Source organism: Colossoma macropomum, unplaced genomic scaffold (genome assembly GCF_904425465.1).
Source record: "Colossoma macropomum unplaced genomic scaffold, Colossoma_macropomum, whole genome shotgun sequence".
Classification (NCBI taxonomy): domain Eukaryota; kingdom Metazoa; phylum Chordata; class Actinopteri; order Characiformes; family Serrasalmidae; genus Colossoma; species Colossoma macropomum.
Genome location: NW_023494800.1, coordinates 18,243,967 through 18,264,052, shown reverse-complemented (window position 1 = coordinate 18,264,052; position 20,086 = coordinate 18,243,967). Strand labels below are relative to the sequence as shown.

Below are 20,086 nucleotides of genomic sequence, written 5' to 3'. Positions count from 1 at the left end.
GTAGTGCAGCAAATACCAGACTTCTACTAACAGTGGGTGCATTACAATGAGCATCCAGACAGATAAGCTTCTTAAGATCAGATGATTGGTGGTTTAATGCTGTGTGGCACGTTGTCCACAACCCACACAAAAACACTGAGTTACTGTATTAAACATTCTGTAACACTGTAGTTTGATAGTCTTCTCTAGATGCTTTGTAGATACGCAGTCTGTCTTTTAACATTCAACTAAACATCTTTTAAATGCAACTGAACTTAAAGCCGAGTGTGAGAGATTGTAATAAGTCTATCACCAGAAAGTTTAAGAAGTGAAGTATCTGTAGATCATCAAAATAGAAAGTGTGACCAGAGATTTGTACATGCCTGAATACATCCTTTTGTACTTGCCTTCTTTTTTTAATTAAAAATAGGCCATAAATGGGACTCTGAACAACAAAAATGGGCATTAGGTAGAACAGCGCCAGTATGCAAATGAAACAGCAAACTGTTAATATCTTTTTCACATAAGGGGCTGTACTTCCCCTATTTACCACTGCGATCAACAGGAAACCTAGAGGGAAGTACTGCCATTCTTTCTTTTCTCAGTGTGCTCAGGCAAATCCTGGGTGTTGGTTGCTGTTGAAAGTGTTATGAAGGATTTTTAAGTATTTTTTGAAATCTCTGCCCCTGTGTGACCATATAGGGGCTTTTTTATCAAATCAAACTTCAGACGTTTTTCTTTTTTTCATTTCTTTTTTTTCATGCTGCTTTTTATGTTAGCATTTTGTCAAGACTGCTTACTTTTCTTTTCTCTGATTCTCCGCTAGAACATTTTTTCATAGGTATTTTTCTCCACCTTAAAGTCAGGTTGTGTGCTGCTTTCACATGTACCGTGGCATGTCAGAGCAAAACATCCTTTGAGCTTCTCAGGAGTGATGACTGCAGTAATGTGAACATACCTTTTTGGGAATCTACATACCTGTTTTGGGAATTGTATTGTTTAATTTTTTATCCGAGTAAGTGACAAACTTGGAACCATGAGTTTCAATAACATTCCTACAAAATCAGAGGTCATGACTTGGGATCCACCACACTTAGCTGACTTTCTGAAAAGGGTAAGTCACTGCACCTTTAGTTTCCTCAGCATGTGTGACTTTTATTTCTTAGAAGTAGCACTTTAAAGCTATTTTTTCCCTTAAATTGATATTTTAATAGTATTATATTTGTATTTTATTTCATTTGTACTGAATCTAAAGTGCTTCAGTTTGAAGGAGCAGCACTAAATTCAGCAGTGAGGCCTACTGGTCCAAAAAAGGATTTTAACATATCAAAATTGCATATTTTTTTATATTTGTAGGCTTCACTCACATACACACTCGCACATACACCAGTTATTAAGCTGTATGTATACTCTGTCTTTTCCTTGTTTGTGACTAAGATAGTTTTGTCTTTTTGATTAACAGCGAGAACTGACGGGTTGTGACAAAGTAATCATGAAATGCAATATGAATGGACAGAGATTTCTGGTATGTATCTCATTCCAGGGAGATTTCCTCTATCCTCCCTGGAAATCACTTTTACTATCCATTTCATTGCTTGCTGGTGCTAATTATGTTATAATATTTTCAATAGAGATATGTAGCTACTCACAAAACAAATAATAATGAATTCAGTCACCTCCTCTAAAACTTAAAAATATTCGTCTCTTTTACATTTCATTTGGATGTGTGGGCCCTGCATGAACAAAATCCCCCTTCATACTGTGGTCTGAGTCATTGAGTCATGTTTAGTCGTCTTGCATGTTGTCATGGATTAAGGAAGTGCCATTATTAGAAGAGGTTTTGTCTGCATGCCACATATTCATTTGTAACATTTTTGGATATAACAGCTTTTTGAAAAGAATACCAGGTGACATATAATGCATATATATATGCATGGGTTAGCCTCTCCTCAAGGACGCCCAGTATTTCCAGTTACCATCCAGTTCGTGCTTTAGCTAATCCATCTTTCATTAAATGAAAACAGGTGGGCTGCTAATGGGGTTTAACAAATCTAGGCAATGGCTGGAGTTTGCTAAAAGGTCAGGAGCCAAACCTGTGCTCCTCTAAAAGTATTTCTCTAACTACGATTTTAATAACTTAAAAAACAACTAAGAAAACCTGTTACGTTTTGCTGTATTATGCTTATTTTATTTATTCCAACATTATTTAGTGTTTTACTAGAAAAACACTGCTGAGATACATAGTTTTAAATAGTTTTCATGACTGTTTTATACACAGTAATGTGTATGCCTTTGGTTTGTATTTAGGCCAAGATGTAGATGCTGAAAGATGTTTCCTCAGCATAATTATCCTATTCCATTTTGTATTAATGTCTGCAGCAATCTGAATGAATACATTCTAACTGTGTCTTTCAGAGATAATATAACTGTTTATTTATTGTTATTTGAATACATACTTAGTGTTTATAGTGTTTCTGTCTCCTTTCTCTTTCCCCTTTATCCCTTTGAGGATATTTCGAAATAAAAACCTGTTTTAACCTAATTTGGTCTTTTTTATTTGCAGAACATGTCAGATAATGATCTTCAAAAATTTCCCAAACTTCACGCTCCGTGAGTATTGGCTGTTGTTTGTTGCTTTTTGACCCTGAAGTTTGTGTGGGGTGATCGCTCTTTATTAGGTTTCTTGTCTGATTGCAACTGAATATCTGTGCCCATAATCATCTGCATTTTTGTGTCTATAAGCTGTGTATCTGGTCATGTTCCTCAGCTTTCCTCTTCAGTCGTAATACACTCATTTACAATGTTAAAATTGTCCACAAGTTCACACTGCAGTATAAAAAGGCGCTGTGTCTCTGTGTCCTCGGTGCACACGCTGACATTAAGAGGAAGCACTGCTGAAGAAAGATAGTGCAACACATGCAGATGTGGCAGGAACCATTGCACAGCAGAATCTGCTTCAGTGCGGCTTCAGGGATATGAAATGGCTGAATGTGCACACTTTTAAGGAACAGAAATGAATTTCTAAGAGACACAGTATTGAGGGCTAGTCAAAACATTGAGCATCTAGTATAGTGCTATTGCAAATCACAGTGAGTTCATGTTTGGCTTGTAGAGCAGTTTAAATGTGCATGGAGGAAAGAGAACTTGTTTTAGTTACCACATCCTGCCGAAGCTGAGCCCTCAGCTAGTGCGCCCACCAGTTCCAACTCACAGCGTTAGCACATGTTGTGCTTTTAGCGAGCTGTGACTTGGTATGTGGAGAAAATAGTCCAAGGCCAGTGAGTTATTTTTACTTTCCGACAGTCAGCCAGGGGAGTCTTTGTGGTCAGTGAATAAATATGCAATATAAAAATGATGTTTAATTTCATTTTACATTTTAATTTTATTTTGTAGGCTTATCACCAAGATCTGTCGGGAAATCAACAACAAGAAAGAAGAGAAGAGAAGTCTTTTTCCTAGAAGGCAAGCAGTTTCAAACCCATTTATAGTTCATCTCTGCTGAGCTGATCCTCCTGACTAGTCATCATTATTAGCATTATTAATATTATTCCTTTCTCTTTTATAGAACCCCTGCACCTGCATTCCAAGAGACAGGTACAGATGTGCATTCATGAATCAATTATGCTGTTTCCCCACATCTGCTTCAGCTTGTGGGTTCTAACAAATAGTGTTTGGAATTTAACCCTCTATCACACATTATGAGAGCAATGTTTTATTCACCGTTCACTTTTCTTGCATAAAATGGACCTAATAATTAAAATCTTTTTAATTTTTAAAAAAAGTTTTTAATAATAATACTTGCAGAAGGTGGGGTTACGTTGCCTGGAGTAAACGTTGTGAGACAACGAAAATAAATGATACAAAATAGCACAACTGTAAAACAAATAGAACCAAATCATTTTCAAGTAATCAGAGTTGGCTTTTATTTCTAAACAAAACTGATGACACTGGTAAAACAGACGTAGTATGTTGACTGCTGCATGGCATAAGTGACCGGAATGGGCTTCAAGCCACTTATATTGCACACACATTAAATACTGAATAACTTAACTTCCTAAATAAACAAAAACACAAATAATTTGAATTAAAAATGAATCATTCTCAATGAAATGTTAAACGATAACTGCACTTTTCTTTTAAGTGGCTACACTTCACTTGCAATTGGTTATATCCATTCCATTCCACAATGTTGCTTCTAGGCACAAACATATTTAAACAATTTCTCATAACGCAAAAATAATTCATATGATACCGGATTTACAAAATATCTTCAAACAGAAGTGAATCATGTTTAAAAATACCCACCACATCCAAGTGTGCTTGTGACCAAGTATAAGCATTTTGTTGATTTTTATAAACTCCTCGCTTCATTTTTAAGCTTTGATTGTCACCAAACATGTACCATGTAATTGCATAGTGAGGAAAGTGGGTTTGTTACCCCAAGGCAACATTGTGCAACAGAGGGTTAAAGGCATTGTAGATTGCCTGTTTGTCTGTACACCCTTTATTATCATTTTTCTATGGAGACTGAAATATGTTCTGATTGGGAGAGAAAGTACAAGTGGGCCTCTGCTGGGTTAAAGTTATAGCCATAGGCAGACAATTCAGGCTTGCAGCTTGCAACTGGGTAAAAGTAGTGGAGAGAGCTTTTTTTGTACACATGAAGTATATTTTTGTAACCTTTTGTCCTTTTAGTCTTTTATTCTTTGGTTTAGGAGAGAAGGTATAAAGGTGCTTTTCATGCAGACATTTTCTCCACACTATTTTTCCACCTGGGTCAAGTCAATCCTGTATAGGAATACAGTTGATCTATGGAGGTATAGTAACTGGGCAGTTCGCATCCAACAACATTAAAGTGATGACTGCATTTTCCTTTTTTTATGAACAATTGTTTTATTGTCTTTTAACTTATGTTTGCATACATACATAAGAACACATAACATCCCCTTTGCTTCCCCACCTCCCCCTCCCGGATGTGTTTTGGACAGTACATTTAAAAAAATAGGTACACCTACATACACATACACATATCAGACCATAGCTTCATGAAAACAAAAGTGAGAAAATAAATAAGTAAGTAAATAAATAAATAAACAAACATACTTAAATATATGTGTGCGTTAAATAACGGGACTGCGATGATTGCATTTTCACAATTTTCTCCTTACCCCAAATGTAACGGATAAGCCTAGACATGTTTGCTGTCCAAAGGTTACGTTTTTGGTTTTTCACTAGAGCTATAAGGCTAATGGATGTAAAGGAGGCTTATTACCACCAGTTAACATTGTGCAAACTACACAGCTAACTCATCAAACATTTGTAATCTCATATAGACATGTGCTTTCTGACAGTGTATGACAGACCATCTACAGAAATGGACAAAAGTATATTGCATAGCTAAAATCAATAGCAGCCATCTAGAAACCTGAATTTTGGTAATTCTTTTGTCCATTTTTATGGATAACATTTAAGGCATGGGTGTGATGATTAGGCATGTCGTTTGCAGGATTCTATACTAGTTCCTGTAAATGTCCATTGCTTGTTAGCCCCTTACCTCTGCTAAAAAAAGCAGACTTTCAAAGCTAAAAAAAGCAGACATCAAATGTTTTTTAGCTGACTGACTGTATTTGGGGTAACAGGGAAATAGTATGAATTTATCGACCAAGAGAAACAATGCAGCAGATGGTGCTTTTGATGGAGAGCAAAGAAGATTGTGATCAAAAGAGAATATAAACAACAGCTGAATGATACAAGATGCAAAAGTGGAAATGTCTGCAGCTATGATGAGTAGGCAGGGTATCAGTGTGCAGCAGCCCAATAGAGGAAATGTGAAAAACAAAGCAGTAAAAATCACGGATTGCTCATTTCACCTTGGATGAGACCAGAGGCAACTGTGTAGATTCTTTTTCTGATTATTTTTGTCATTCACAGTTGTTCAGGATGACCAAGGGTGGGATTCAGAAGAGTTTGTAAGTCAGACCATTTCTCTCACATGCATAATTGTTTTAAATTATGTTACATGTTTGTTCTTCCTACATTTGTGCATTAATTCTGCTTTAAAAGGAAAGTGACTATGAGACCCCAGATTCGAATGATGAAGGTGAGGGCAGTGGTGGAGATTATGAGTCGCCAGCAGAAGGAGGAGGGGAGAGCGATAATGATTATGAGCCGCCCCCAAGTGAGCCCCCTGATGACCTACAGCATCACCAGATCCGTGCTGCCAAGCCTATGAGCAACAGCGAGTATATTGGTAAGGAGCACTGTTGTCTATTAAAGCCACAATAAGCCACAAGAGGCTGTGCATCTGAAAGATTTTACCACAGCTAAGGGCTGTTTTTAGTTGGAGTGCTGCAAGTAGTTCCTAACACAGGTTAACCATGGTAAAATCACTGTAACCAACCTCAAGGTTTATTGCTTTTATGAAATGGTGACAAAATATGATATGATAAAATATATTAAATTTTTATTTAAAATGTATTATTAACAATGATCAAAATCAACAGTTGTTCAGTTTGTTCTCTTTGGTGTGTTAAGAGTATGCTATGGTTGCTGGTGCGCTACTACAGAATTCAGTTAATATGTGCAGTCGTGTATGTATGTATGCATGTGTTTTGAGTACTATGACTGTGAAGGTGAGTAAGCCAATCAGATTTCTGTTTTATACTCACTGCATTTGTGTACTATGTCTTTATTGCATATGTAGACCGAGCTCATGCTTCAGTCAAAAGCCAGCCTCCAGTGCCTCCTGCACGTCCTGGGCCTGGTCCTCCACTCCCAACCCCTGGACCTGGACGGCCAAGTGTAAGTCTGCCTCAGTTCCCAGAATTGTCTCCACTTCGTTTGCTTTGCTTTTTCACTTCTTTAATTTGTACATAGACAATGAATGAGTTCTTTTGCTTGCAGACTGCTGGACCATACCAGAGGTCAGAGCAATCCCCTCACAGACCTCAGAAACCACCTCGTAAGTGAAAATAGGGTTCCTTTTTTGTGTGTGGGGGTAAAGAAAAAAACAACTTTGTAGAAAAAAATTAATATAATTGAAGGTGTCCATGAGGCTCTCAATGTAAGTCAGAGAAGAAGGAAAATTTAAAATATGTGAATTTAGGCTTTTTACATACAAAGACTTTACTCAGTAACTACAGGGACTCCAGTGCAAACTGGCTGAGCTACTCTTAGTTTATAGAGGTGTGTAATAAAACTTTATGCCCGCCGGCAGGCCCATGGCCTGTGAAGAGGCTGATCAGGTATCATGATAGCCCTAATTCCTTCTTATGTATATTACTTATTGTTTTACATATTCATTTTGTCTTCAGCTCCTGACCGCAGTAAAAAACCAAGTACTCTGGAAAGAGGGTCTAACGCTCCACCAGCCCAAGGTAATTTGTTTAATTATAGTCTGCATTTTAAGGAACTTTTTTCCTTTTGTGTGTGTACTTCCTCATAACAATATGTGATGCCATAGCAGTATGCCATCTTCCTATTTGTTGTGGACCGGTTCATTGTTTTTGACCAAAGCATGCTTAGCGCACAGAAATGGCTTTTTTCTTCTTACTAGACAAATTCTGATGTTCATTAGGTATTTACAGTTTACAATTAAATAACTTTTCCTTATTAGTATTGAATATTCTTTATATTTTGGAGGACTTTGTCACAATGTGTGAGGGACATGTACCCTCGTGGTGTGTGCAGGACTACCAGGAGATGATTCAGCACTTCCACTTACAGAGAAGTTTCAACCAAAGTTTGTTAGGAGAAACTGAAAGTAGAATAAGAGATCTAACTGTGCTTAAAGGGCCCATATTATGAAAAACAGAATGTTTCTCACTTTTTTAAAACAAAACAGCGTTATGTAGTACGTAAACATTGTTAAAGTATCAAAACATACTTTTAACACCCCAGGTGATGCAGTTCATTGGTCTATATTGTAAACAACCTTCAAAAACAGTGCATTTTGAATTCATTGTTTTTCATGATGTCATGAACACCAGAGTATTTACATATATACACCTATAACAGTTTAGCTCTGCCCACTCACACTGTAGTTATAAGGAGTGTTTTAGCCAAGGTCGCTTTTTCAATGAGGCACAATGCAGGGCAGCCAAACAGAACAGGGGTCATTTAGATATGTCTTAAAGACACAGTAACAACAACGGCCTGTTTAATTCTTAGGGATAAGGAGATGTTGGAAAATGGTCATGTACAAATGAATTATGAATGTTTAGTACATAAAGTAGGCCTCTGGGAATAAAAATAAAATACAATACTAAGCAGGATATGGGCACTTTAGATTAAAAATCAAGGAGGAAGCTCTTTTATACAAACTGAGGGAATGCTGGGTCACACAATGCAGTGTAATAGAACATTATGTTTAGTGAAAAGACCTCAAGAGCCAAAGAGCCTTTAACATTCCACTTGGAGATGACTTTGGACCTCTCTATTGCACTTTACCTCCATAAAATCATAGCATTTATAACTTATTAATGTTTCCTCAGAAGGAAGTAGCAGTGTTTTGATATTGATTGTTACTTGATCAACCTTGGGAAACACAAAGATAATCCAAATGGTATCCACTGGACCCCTTTTCAGAGCTATCAGTATGCTAACAAGAAGAGCAACCATGAAAACCACCTGACTTCCTCAAATATGAAATATCTGGAAACCAGGCTAATACAGTTTACAAACAAGGTGACAATGGGAGCAGATGACTTGGCCACCAAGTGAGGTCAGGAAGACCACTAGTTGTGAAGAACAGCAACAGAACAGAAGCCTATGTGGCTATCTTGGCCTGAGGCTGTAAAATTCAAGATCACCGCAGGTGTGACATAATCACAAAAAGTCAAAGATAATGGTCAGAGTTTAACCCTGAAGGAGTTTATTTACAGTCAGCTGTGATCAAAAGAGAGTTCAGAACAGTGTAATGAACTCAAGAGAAGTGGTTAAACAGGACATTGGGTGCATTCCTAAAAATAAATGTTCCTAAATGGTTCTTGGCTTTGAGATCTGGTACTAGGAAAACGCTTTACTTGGCAGAGGTTCCTTAAACTTTAAAAAAGTTCTTCCCACTTGCACATCTCATTCACAAAAATGGTTCTTCTACAGAACTATCCACTGAAAGGGTTTTAGGGAGCCAAATAAGTTCTTCCATGACATCAACCCCTTTTTAGAATTTTTATTTTTAAAAGTGTAGAGTTGTCTGGTTGACAGTCAGCATGTAAGAGCCAGGGATAGCTGGCTAGGTGAGTTCTCCAGTGGTGGCTTCATGTGACGAATCTCTAAACTGGATGCAAAATACCAATAATTAACACTTTCTTGTGGTCGCTACACATACCATAAACCCTTCATTTATTTTTCTTTACTTTTTACACTATTTTATTTTACACTTTAGACTCTATGTAAGGAGCAGTTAGACTAAGATCATTTGAACTCTTAGCATTGCAGAGAGGTTCCTGCCTGGACAGGGAAACCCCAGCATTGTGTGTGTCTTTGCCAAACAGCCTTTTATCTTCTGAATTTGGAGCATGTTGCACAGACTTTTGTGGCTCTGTGTAACTTCTGTTCAGTTTTTTGCATGTAGAAAAGAGTCAGGATTCTGTACCATGTGATGAGCTGTGAGATGTTGTAAATAGTAGATGTACATTAATACCTGTCTGCTATCTGTGTTCACAGGAGGACATCTCTCAAATGAAAGGGTGAGATTCCCTTCTACTGCTTCATATAGTACACAGTTTCATACAGTACACAATTATTTAACATGACATGTCCTTCGTAGTCTGTGATGTGCATAGAGTCTGTTGTTTTTCCACTGATTAGAAGATTCTTCTATGGATTTGTAGAATCCTAATAAATATGTAAATCTATGCATGCTTTCTAACATGATACAGAGTTATCAGAATGGCTATGGTAATGCAATTGTGGTGGAGAGGCTTTATATTACTATACATGTAATGATATTTGTATTTATTTACAATGTGCTGGTTAACCATTACATTATAGGAAAAGGGGAATTCTACCAATTTTCAAAATTTCAGCATAATTCAGTCACTGAGATTTAAACAAAGTCATTCAAAGTTTCATGTGAAATGGTTTACTGTAGAGAAACTTACCCACTCACATTTCTTCACAGTGGTGATAGAAACCAGGGGTTGCAATGTCTAAAATGCAAATTCTAAAATTTCATTTAATATCCGAAACAACCCGTGGGCCTACACATTATATGTAATGTCAAGAATGTTAAAAAAGTGATAAATCTGAACATTTTGCATTACACCATCCCGCATTTACATCTCTGCCATAAATGGATTTAAAAAACATGCATTTTAGCCCAAAAGCTTTTCGTAAAACTGTTGTAAAGGAATGTCTCAGGCATCAGGCATCAGGCCTGATTAATATATTATATATATATATATATATATATATATATATATATATATATATCATATATATATATATATATATATATATATATATATATATATATACATATATCTTTGTGTAAGATAGCTTTTAGAGGCATTAAACACTTCAGACACATCATTCCTATTACCAAAAATGTACTTAGTAAGTTTCACTCTAAGAGACTTTGTTTAGATAACCAATTAATTATAAATGAATTTTTAAATGATTCCCCTTCAGGAATTCTATTTTAATCTTTTATACTGTTTCTTTTTCCTTTCAATGAATGCTGTCCAATACAGAATGCCCCACTCCCAAGGAGGTATTGTCATTTCTTTTGTTTTTTAGATGACCTTATACTGCCACCATTTGCATCAGTTTTTGTTAAATAGCTTTCATATAACCTGCTCTGCTGTTAAGTTTATGCAAGGTTGGGAAGTACTTGGTATCTGACCTATCTGTCTAAACACAATCAGGTATCTGAAATATACTGATGCCAGTGTCATACATATTTGACAAAAGGCAGCAAAGTCATTGTTTTTGAAAAGGTAATGGCACACATCTGAGAATGAATTGGTCTGATTTCAAAGCCCACGCATGAGCAAAAGTTTGTTACTAATTCGCTTGCTGCACATACAAGTGACTCATGCAAAACCATAACTTCCGGCCATGCGTGGGCTGTTCTATAATTAGTGTCTGTGAACAGATTATCACATTTGCACAACTGAAAACTCTGTCTGGTAGCACCCTTAATAATGTTAAGTGACACCTTTCACGTAATGGTTCACTTTCCCACGTGCCTTTGTAATGAATAATTGTATGAATATGCTGAAATCAATAACCTTTTTTAAAACAAGTTCACATTATAATTTATTGAAGTTGAGTGGAGTGACCATTTTAAACTCTGAACATGAATTAGTTATTAATAGCCAAAACATAGTTAAATTAGAAATGACAGTTATGGGAATCGTACATTATTTTGGCTTTTTTACAACATAATTGTATATAGCTGAATGTTAACTCTTTTGCTACAGTGCTACTGCTCCTCAGAGGCAATTTGCAGAACCTCCAAGAATGCCCAAGCCTCCACTACCTACAGGGGGAGTCCGGAGGACTGCCTCCTCAGTCTCTAATTACAGGTGTGTGCTATTAAAATTGCAATAAGCTTTGTTGTTATGGACATTTTCACCTGCTTGAATGGTGCTTGCTACATATTACTGTGCAGTTCATGAAAAATTGGACAGATGTACAATTTAGATTGATTGTGCTCTGTACACCAGCGCAGCACATAGGAATCACACATCTTTTATTCAAGGTTACTCCATTTCAGGGAACCATAGCTTATTATACAATTGGCTCTTCAGTTGTTTCTTGGCTGGCTGTAAGTTCTTGCATCATTAGCTCAGAATATGAGGATAAATGATGTGTTAATACCCATAAAGCAAACCATCATGAGTGAATCAAAATATAAATCAGAAACATAGCCACAAAGTATGTTAAATTCATTTGCTACATTGAGAAGAAACAAGTTTGCAAATCTGGTGAGCTTAGCAGTAGCAAACAACCTGGGAGACTACAAAAGAGTAATGCTCGCATTTAAAGTCCCTTCACTTCTATTTATTAACTGGGTGTGAAGTGTGAGGTACCAACACTAAAGTACTAGGCCATATTTTGGGGTAACTTGATTGTACGTGTTTACACATTGTGAAATGCACTAGCTAGCTCCAAAGTGCTGTGTAATTATTTTGATGGAAATGGTATCCAGAAGTATCCATACAATCTTACAAATTCACTACAATGTCTAACAGGTTCTAGCTATTAAGCTTACAAAGAACTTAGTAAATGATTTCCTAACTGGATAAATACAGTCATATGCAAGAGTCTGAACAAAATGCTTGTTTTGTTGATTTTGTTGGTAAAAAAAAATAAGGTGACATTTACAGGAAACAAAACAAAATATGGCATTTTCTGCTAATTTCAGAGCACAATTTCTATTTATTTTGCTGAGTTTAACATATTGTGAAAAATGTGAAAAATTCAGCACATAAACAGTAACTCTGCATGAAAACACAGAAGTGTGTTCTTTGTAGAGGATGTGGTCATTAGTTTTACTTAGAAGTTCAACTAAACATGTAATTTGAGCATCAAGCTTTTGCATACAGCTGTATTTGGTAAGTACAAACAAACTCACACTAAATTTCATTTTAATGTCACATGTTTAAGCAGCAAAGTAAATCAGAAAATCTCCAAGTATCAAACTACATGAGGTAAAAAGACAGTACAAACACATGAATGTTATACAGTATGCACCTGTCTATTGCCTAGAAATGAAACTGAATGTGGGCTATAAAAGAAATGACTCTTACTATGGTTTTACTGGATCCTTAACATCTACTTTCTTGCTTAAACAAATGATGTTACAGTGAAATTAAATTTTCCAGTTAGGAGATATTTTACCCTGTCCTTTTTTAGGTTAACAGCCAGAACCTGTTAAATCCATTGTAATTTGGTTTGGGTGTCTAAGTACTCACTCCCCATTTAACTTAAAATAACTACACAGTGCTTCAGAGTGTGTATCTCTGTTGTGTGTGTCTCAGAGAGTGTGCCCAGTAAATAGCCAGAATTTTAGTAACTGTGAAAGAAAGTGATACTCATGGAAAAACACAGCAGATACTGTCCAAAAGTAGAGAAAAAGTAGAGCGCTCTGAGAAAGGAAGGGAACTGCCCATGATCCAAAGCAAACAGCTTCATCTGTGAAACTCAACGGCGTGCATGGCTGTTAGTGGAACAGACTCAATTATATTGATCATGTTACTGCCAGTGACACAAGCTTTGTCAAAATGATTTGAAACACACTACTAAAGCAAAGGAGTTTTGGGGGCTAAAAGTGGAATGTTAATCCCCTGTCTTGAACCCTGTTAAGCATGCACTTCACTTACTGAATGATAAAAGGCCTCAATATAGCAGGAACTGTGCACCTGAACATGACAATTTTATTTAAGATTAGGCCTACGTCATTTTATCAAATTACGCTCCCCTGAAAGGTGGGGACTCTGTGTAAAACAGGACTGTGATTTGTATATGCTTCATATTCATAAATGATTCATAATATATAAGTAAATACCCTCAAATTAACATTCTGCATTTTTCTGCAATTCTGCAAATTTATTGTTTATTTCACATCCACTATGCTGGAGTGCAGAGTGAAATAAAAAAATAGGTCCACTGTCTTACAGACTACACTTTATTAAAGAAGTATTTCACAATCTTTTCCAAATTTCTGTATAATTCAGTTATTGATATGTAACCAAAGTCATTCAGAGTGGTTTGATATGAAATTGTTCATTGCAGACTTACTAAACGTACTAAACTCAGATATCTTTACAGTGGTGCTGATAGGAACCAGGGGTCATTATGTCTACAAGGCAAAATTACCATTTTATTTACTATTCAAAATGGCAAAATACTGATAAATCTTATGAGTCTATCTGGTCTCAGAGTCAAAGGTGCATGTATCACTCCACCTTGAATGGATTAAAAAGACTCAAACTGTCAAACTATTGTGCACAAATGTGCACATGAGTCAATAATAATTATATAACCATTTCAGATAAAAACTTTCTGTGTGGTAACTTTTTAACATTTGTAAAATGGACCTTTTACATCAAACTACTCTGAATGTGTACATCTTAACAATTTAATTATACAGAATTATGGAAACATTCTGTGGAATTACAGTCAAATAAATGACAAAGTGTTCTACATCCAGATTTCTGCAAACTATCTCAACCTGTTACAGCGCACTGATGTACTTAATGTCTCGTGATATTTTTTTGGCAGGCAAACACCTGAACCCAGAAACGAGGTGAGAATCTCTTGTTATTTCTTTAAATCATGGCTTTCATTATGAAATTATTTAATCTTATTTTTACTAATGCACAGCGTACTTTAAACATATTTTAGTTCGTAGTATACTACATTTCAAATATTACAAAGTTAATGATTACTTTTTTAATTGCTTTCATTTTTTAAATAAAAAATTCACACAATGCAAAAGACTTTACAACCACATGAACTGTTCAGGGAAAAAAAGTCACTGTTAAGAGTTTGTTTGTTTTCTCTGTGGCTTTGTGTTGACAACAAACATTCTATAGCAACGAGATAACGCCTGTGAACTCCAGTTATGTGATATAAGCTGGACTGAAACAAAGTGCAATGTCGCATGAACATCAGTGGCACTAATGTTCCTGTTGTGCACAGAAAATATTCAAATGTTATTCATGTTTTAACATGTACTGGTGTCTTTAATGCTCTGTAATCTGTTTTGTCTCTCATAAACAGTTCCTCGATGACAGTAAGCCTTTCTTTCATATTTCATGATCACATCATTCCTTTAATTCTAATATTACTACATCTTTAATGCAGACATTTGTATACCAGCACAAGTAGCTCTTCGAGCTCTGCTCATGCTCTTTTATGCTCACTTTCACAGGTGGCAGACATGGCTCCAACACCTTCCCTCTGCCCAGAAATCCTTCACCAAGACCACCACCACAAAGACATGGTGGTCAACCCGAGAGGTCATTTTATATAAAGATCTCCTAATAACAACTAAACTAGTTTGTCACAAAGAAGTAGCACATGCATGTTTTGCATGACAAGTCCTAAACATACCTGAAAATAAGGATTATTGCATAAATTTACAGTATTTATTGTTATTTGTATTTTTGACAAAGGTATATATTTTACTGTTCTTGTATACAGTGGGCACCAGACCGGATCCCTGCCATCAAGGCTTCAGGAAGGTAAGTACTAAAAGAAGGCCAATAGAAAAATAGTGTTTTTCTAATTTTGTACCATAAACTAAACTGATTGCAACCCTACTTCTGTCAACTGACAGCAATGAACAGCCACAGGAGTAGTTCAAGAGGCCCACCGCAGCAACCAATGAGGCCCCCTGACCTAGAAACCGGGGAAGAGCAGGTGGGTTGGAGTATAGTGATTGTAATTTGAATGGCGTTCAGGAGGTGGCGCCTTTTCACTACAGTTCTATAAAACACACTCAGGGACGTCTCTTTCAGTTCAGGCTGTTTGTGCAGGTAGAGCTTTGCTCAGAATTTGCTTGATCTGATCAAATTTATTTATGTATTTATTTAAAAGGTGGTCTGTGGGGAGAAGAGTTTACAGTTGCAAAATATAAAATATACAAAATTATTCAACCAAAATTTATAGTGATTTTAGTACAACAAAACAGTATCCCTCATTATTGGTGTTCTATAATGATTTAAGCCAATATGCTTCATTATTTTAAACAAATTCAAAATAACTTCAGATTGAGATAGGAAAAGCACTTAGGAGTGGGCAATATTACAAAAATATAACATTACAATACTTGTGATATTTAGTTTTTCTGAGGTTCGATACACTGTAAAAAATGGCTCGTCAGATCAACCTAACATACAACTGAACTAGTTTTATTAAACTCAAAAAAATTACATTGATTGAAAGAATCATTCATCATTCACAGTATTTATTTAAGTTGAATAAAACTAGTTAATTTGCTTGAAGTATTTTTGAACTGAAAAGCCATTTTTTACAGTGTAAGCTGGAATAGACAAAAAGGAACCAATAGTGCCACATTTGTTTTTTATAATAATATTCATGCAATATTTTACATACTGTACTGCACTAAATTAAGTCAAACAGGATTATGTAAAACATGCAGTTGGTCAGTGTTCTGTAAGTACTGATGATTTCTATGATATGCTCAGAAAAGCATAATGTGGGCTCTCAAGTTGCATAACTGCCTAAGTGCTAGAGCCCCAGCGATGCCCCAGTCATCCGTTGCTGGGAGTCCTCTCCCTGGATGAACAGGACGGCACTCCCTCTCTGGCCATCACTAAGCGCAGTGCTAACCAACATGGGCATCTGTTAAGTTTGGCGGATAGTGTTCTCCTCCAAGCATGTTGAGCTTTCCAGTGAAGATGAGTTAGTGGCAGCTGGAAAAGATGCGGTGACGTCAGGTGATTCAGAGGGAGCATGTGCTTTATTTCAGCCTTCACCCTCTCAGTTTGGTAGCATTGTATGATAGGGGAGGGAATTTGCCATGACAGAACTGGGAAAAAATAAAACAAAGCATACTGTGACAAAGTTTGTGATGATAATGATACATATTGCCACATTGCCCACCCCTAGAACCAATAATGAACTAAAGCAAACGTATTTCTTTTAGAAAAAAAAATCTTTCATACTATCATTAAATCAAATGATATTTTATTGACTATCTTGTAATATATATATTACAAGAAAGTCAATAAAATATCATTTGATTCAGTTTTCTTTTTTTGAGCGTTTTGTACAAGTAGGACATGGACAACTATAAGAATTAAGCACTCATTTTTCTCAACAACTGGATATAAAACATTAGAAGACAATATACAATAACAATTAATACATATGAATTTAAATGAAAGTAACATTAATAAACACAAATAAGTAATACATCAGTTAAGGTCATAGAGTTTGATTGCCTCCAGAGACATAGTTTATTGCTGTCTAGTAGAGTTTTATGGCCTTGAAGAGGACAAGGGGGGTTTTTGTTGATTTTCTAAGTGAAAATAAGTTAACACATCCTCCACAGAGAACACACTTCTATACATTTTAATGCACAATTACTGTTTATTTGCTGAATTTAATTTATTGGGGAAAAAAATAAAAACAAAAAATGTGGCCTCTGTAAAAGTAAATAGAAACTGTTCACTAAAATTTGTTGAAAAATGTCATATTTATTTTTGTTCCCTGAAGAGGATATGTTAACTGGCTATAGAAAGTCAACAAAACACTTAAGTTGACCAAGGTTGTTAAAAATTTTTCATACAACTGTATATATTCTGCAAAAGGTAAAAAAAGGTTAATTGTCTATAGAAATACTGAAATACTGTAACTCAAGAGATCATTTTTAGTGTTTATGTTGTCTGTAGGACATGGACCCTGCTTGGTATGTGGGCCAGGTCACACGCAGTCAGGCAGAGGGCAGTCTGAGGCGGGTAAACAGGGTGAGTCATTTACACGTTCTATTATCTACATGCTGACCTGATCCACTGTATAACACTACACTTGTATTCCCAAATGTTCAGGTAAATTTCAGATGACAATGTTGTGATGTTTCAAGCCATGTTTTTTCCTTCATTAGGATGGATCATTCTTAGTACGGGACAGCTCGAAGGGCTCGGTCACCCAGCCCTACACGCTCATGGTCCTTTACCAGAACAAAGTCTTCAACATCCAAATTCGCAAAGAGCCACATGGCTTCCTGCTTGGTACAGGCCTTAAATCTAGTGAGGTACTCCAGTGCTTGTTCTTCTAACAGTGGTCATTAGGCTATTTTGCATGTGCATTATTTTGTCACTGTAATAACAAAACCTAATATCTCTGAAATGGTCATTTTGCAGGAGAAGACAAATAATCTTCATTTTAATGTACATCATTGTAACAAGATTTTATTCTATGTAAATTGTAAATTTGGATCATTTATATTGGTCCATTCATTAAAATTGGGACACCTGGTCAAATTACATGTTTTTGTAATTATCTAAGTGAACATAAGTTAACACATTCTCTACAAAGAACACACATTTTAATGCACGAGTACTGTTTATTTGATGAATTTACCATCTTCAGGGAAAAAATACAACATAACATGGGGCCTATATAAACATTATGGTACATTTTATGTATTATGTAAGTTTATTTCCTGTAGAGGATCTGTACTTTTTTTCACAAGAAAACATGACAACAGACCAGGGGCGTTTAAACTTTTGCATGGTTTTGATATTACAGCAGTTTTCTGCTTTGTAAAAGGCACATTGTGATTTACATTTTTGATGATTTCTTTGCCAGATCTTTCCAAGTGTCAGTGACATCATCAGCCAACACATGCAGATGCCGCTGCTGTTGATTGATGCTAAGAACCGTGGATCAGGTCAACAGAACCAGTGTTCTCTGACTCACCCTGCTGGATTTTGACCCTTTTCTCCACACCAGTAACCAGACCACAGCACTAGAGGACGAAACAGAAGAGCAGGATCTTCCACCTGACCTGTTTAATAAAAGAAGAAAAGCCTCCTTTTACTTCCAATTAGTAACTAATGCATTCCCAGAGGGAATTTTGTATGTGTTTTTTATGTCATATATTTTATGGATTTAGTCACAGCAACATGCTGAGATTATGGACTATTTGTGTGTCGTTACTTTTGAGAAATTAGTCTGCGCTGCTCTTTTTTTATAGCTTTGTGGACAAAGGAAAGCAAAGAGGAGCTGGAGACCACTGCTGACATCATAACTAGGGCAAATAACCAAGTACATGAGATGATGATATTTTTTGAGTTACATCCATGATGAAAAAAAGCTTTTGTAAATTCATTGTGTCAGGTTTTGCATTAACCCATTAATGTCAATAATTCATGTCCATATCTGAAATATTATACTTCCTTAGACATCCATATTTCTCCGAGCTTGGCCGAGCACAAATCTACAGAATTTTGAAAGTCAAGCAAAAAGGAAAGTAAAGTTTTTATCACTTAATTTATCACTTTTAGTTTGCTCTTTTGGTCATATGAGATTCCTAATTTAACAAAACAAATTCAAACTAGTGCAGTTAGATATTCATCCAAAGTACAACTACGCACTTAAAAAAAGAAGGTTCTTTGAAAGTTCTTTAGTAAAGACAACACTTCTACATAGAAACATGGACACTCAAATAACCATTTGCATGCTTAAATGGCTCTGGGCATGGTGAAATGGTTCTTCAGATTGATGGAGAATGTGTTGTATATGGTTCCACATGGAATGTTTTTGGAAATGGTTCTATATAGCACCATAAAGGGCTCTGCCATTGTTATGATGTCAAGCTTGTAACAATAGAAGAACCCCTTTTGGTTCTATACAGAACCATTTTTAAAAAGGTTTTATGTAGAACCATATACAACACATTCTCCATCAACCATTGAACCACTGCCTTTACTAAAGAACTTTTGAAGAACCGTTTCATCACTTTAGGCCAATCAGACGTTCTGTCGATTTTTTTTCTCACCATACTAGACGTAGTTGTTGGACATAAATGAGTTCATTCTGAAAAAGTTCAGATTTACTACATATTCACAGATTTACACTCTATATCTGTCATGCAGACAGAAATGCTTGGTCAACCTTTTACCGTGAATTTTGTTTTGCTTTAATAAAAGTCTACTTTTTCCGTAAGAGAAAAGTGCAGTGTGTGAAACTGGAGCAGGTTAAATGTGCACATCCCTTTTGTGCGTGTATTTAGGAGAACTGAAGTCTATTGCTGTTAGGGTAAGTACTGTTACAGTGGAAATAACTGCCATTAAAGTAAGCCAGCAGGGTTTTCCCTCATTTCAACTAAAGTCTTGGCAGTTAAAAAACGACCCAAGCTGTCATCGGGGATTCCGCGAGTGGGCTGTACAAAAGGATTCGATTACAAGTGTTTGTTAAACATGTCAGCCCAATAAAACAACAGTCGGGTAATAAGCTGGATGCGCTGGAGCGCTCGCTGTGGGCTGTGTAAATAGCTCACTGGCCCGCATTAGCCTATAATTGACGATGCTGTTCGTTTTTGGCGATCGTTGATGTTCATCTGCGCTTTGGGACACAGCATAAAGAAAAACAGAACAAGCTTCTGGAAGGCGTCCTAAACGAT

The 20,086-nt window shown here is 36.2% G+C and overlaps 1 protein-coding gene and 1 long non-coding RNA gene across 2 annotated transcripts in view; one reads left to right on the top strand and one right to left on the bottom strand.

The window, feature by feature from the left end:
* Positions 1 to 539: 539 nt before the first annotated feature.
* Positions 540 to 18,954, top strand: lcp2a (lymphocyte cytosolic protein 2a). The gene is made up of 21 exons (XM_036588108.1): positions 540 to 1,093; positions 1,442 to 1,504; positions 2,543 to 2,589; positions 3,373 to 3,441; positions 3,545 to 3,573; positions 5,911 to 5,948; positions 6,043 to 6,229; positions 6,683 to 6,780; positions 6,883 to 6,940; positions 7,293 to 7,355; positions 9,646 to 9,668; positions 10,674 to 10,693; positions 11,406 to 11,510; positions 14,212 to 14,236; positions 14,713 to 14,725; positions 14,864 to 14,951; positions 15,136 to 15,176; positions 15,272 to 15,354; positions 17,352 to 17,426; positions 17,564 to 17,713; positions 18,271 to 18,954. Exons 1-21 carry the CDS (start codon positions 1,016 to 1,018, stop codon positions 18,394 to 18,396), a joined length of 1,479 nt encoding a protein of 492 aa, XP_036444001.1. The 5' UTR covers positions 540 to 1,015; the 3' UTR covers positions 18,397 to 18,954.
* LOC118820019 overlaps positions 16,195 to 20,086 on the bottom strand; it is a 26,135-nt gene continuing 22,243 nt past the window's right edge. Inside the window, exons 2-3 of the long non-coding RNA XR_005008220.1 lie at positions 18,382 to 18,469; positions 16,195 to 16,486 (exon numbers count right to left, since the gene is read on the bottom strand). This is a non-coding gene — a long non-coding RNA (uncharacterized LOC118820019). The remainder of the gene's footprint in view (positions 16,487 to 18,381; positions 18,470 to 20,086) is intronic.

What these genes read in the sequence shown, in the direction of transcription:
- lcp2a (XM_036588108.1), top strand. Translation starts at nt 1,016, where the DNA reads ATGAGTTTCAATAACATTCCTACAAAATCAGAGGTCATGACTTGGGAT. An exon ending in CTGGACCTGGACGGCCAAGT is followed by an intron (nt 6,781 to 6,882) that starts GTAAGTCTGCCT and finishes TTTTGCTTGCAG; the next exon opens with ACTGCTGGACCATACCAGAG. An exon ending in GCCATCAAGGCTTCAGGAAG is followed by an intron (nt 15,177 to 15,271) that starts GTAAGTACTAAA and finishes GTCAACTGACAG; the next exon opens with CAATGAACAGCCACAGGAGT.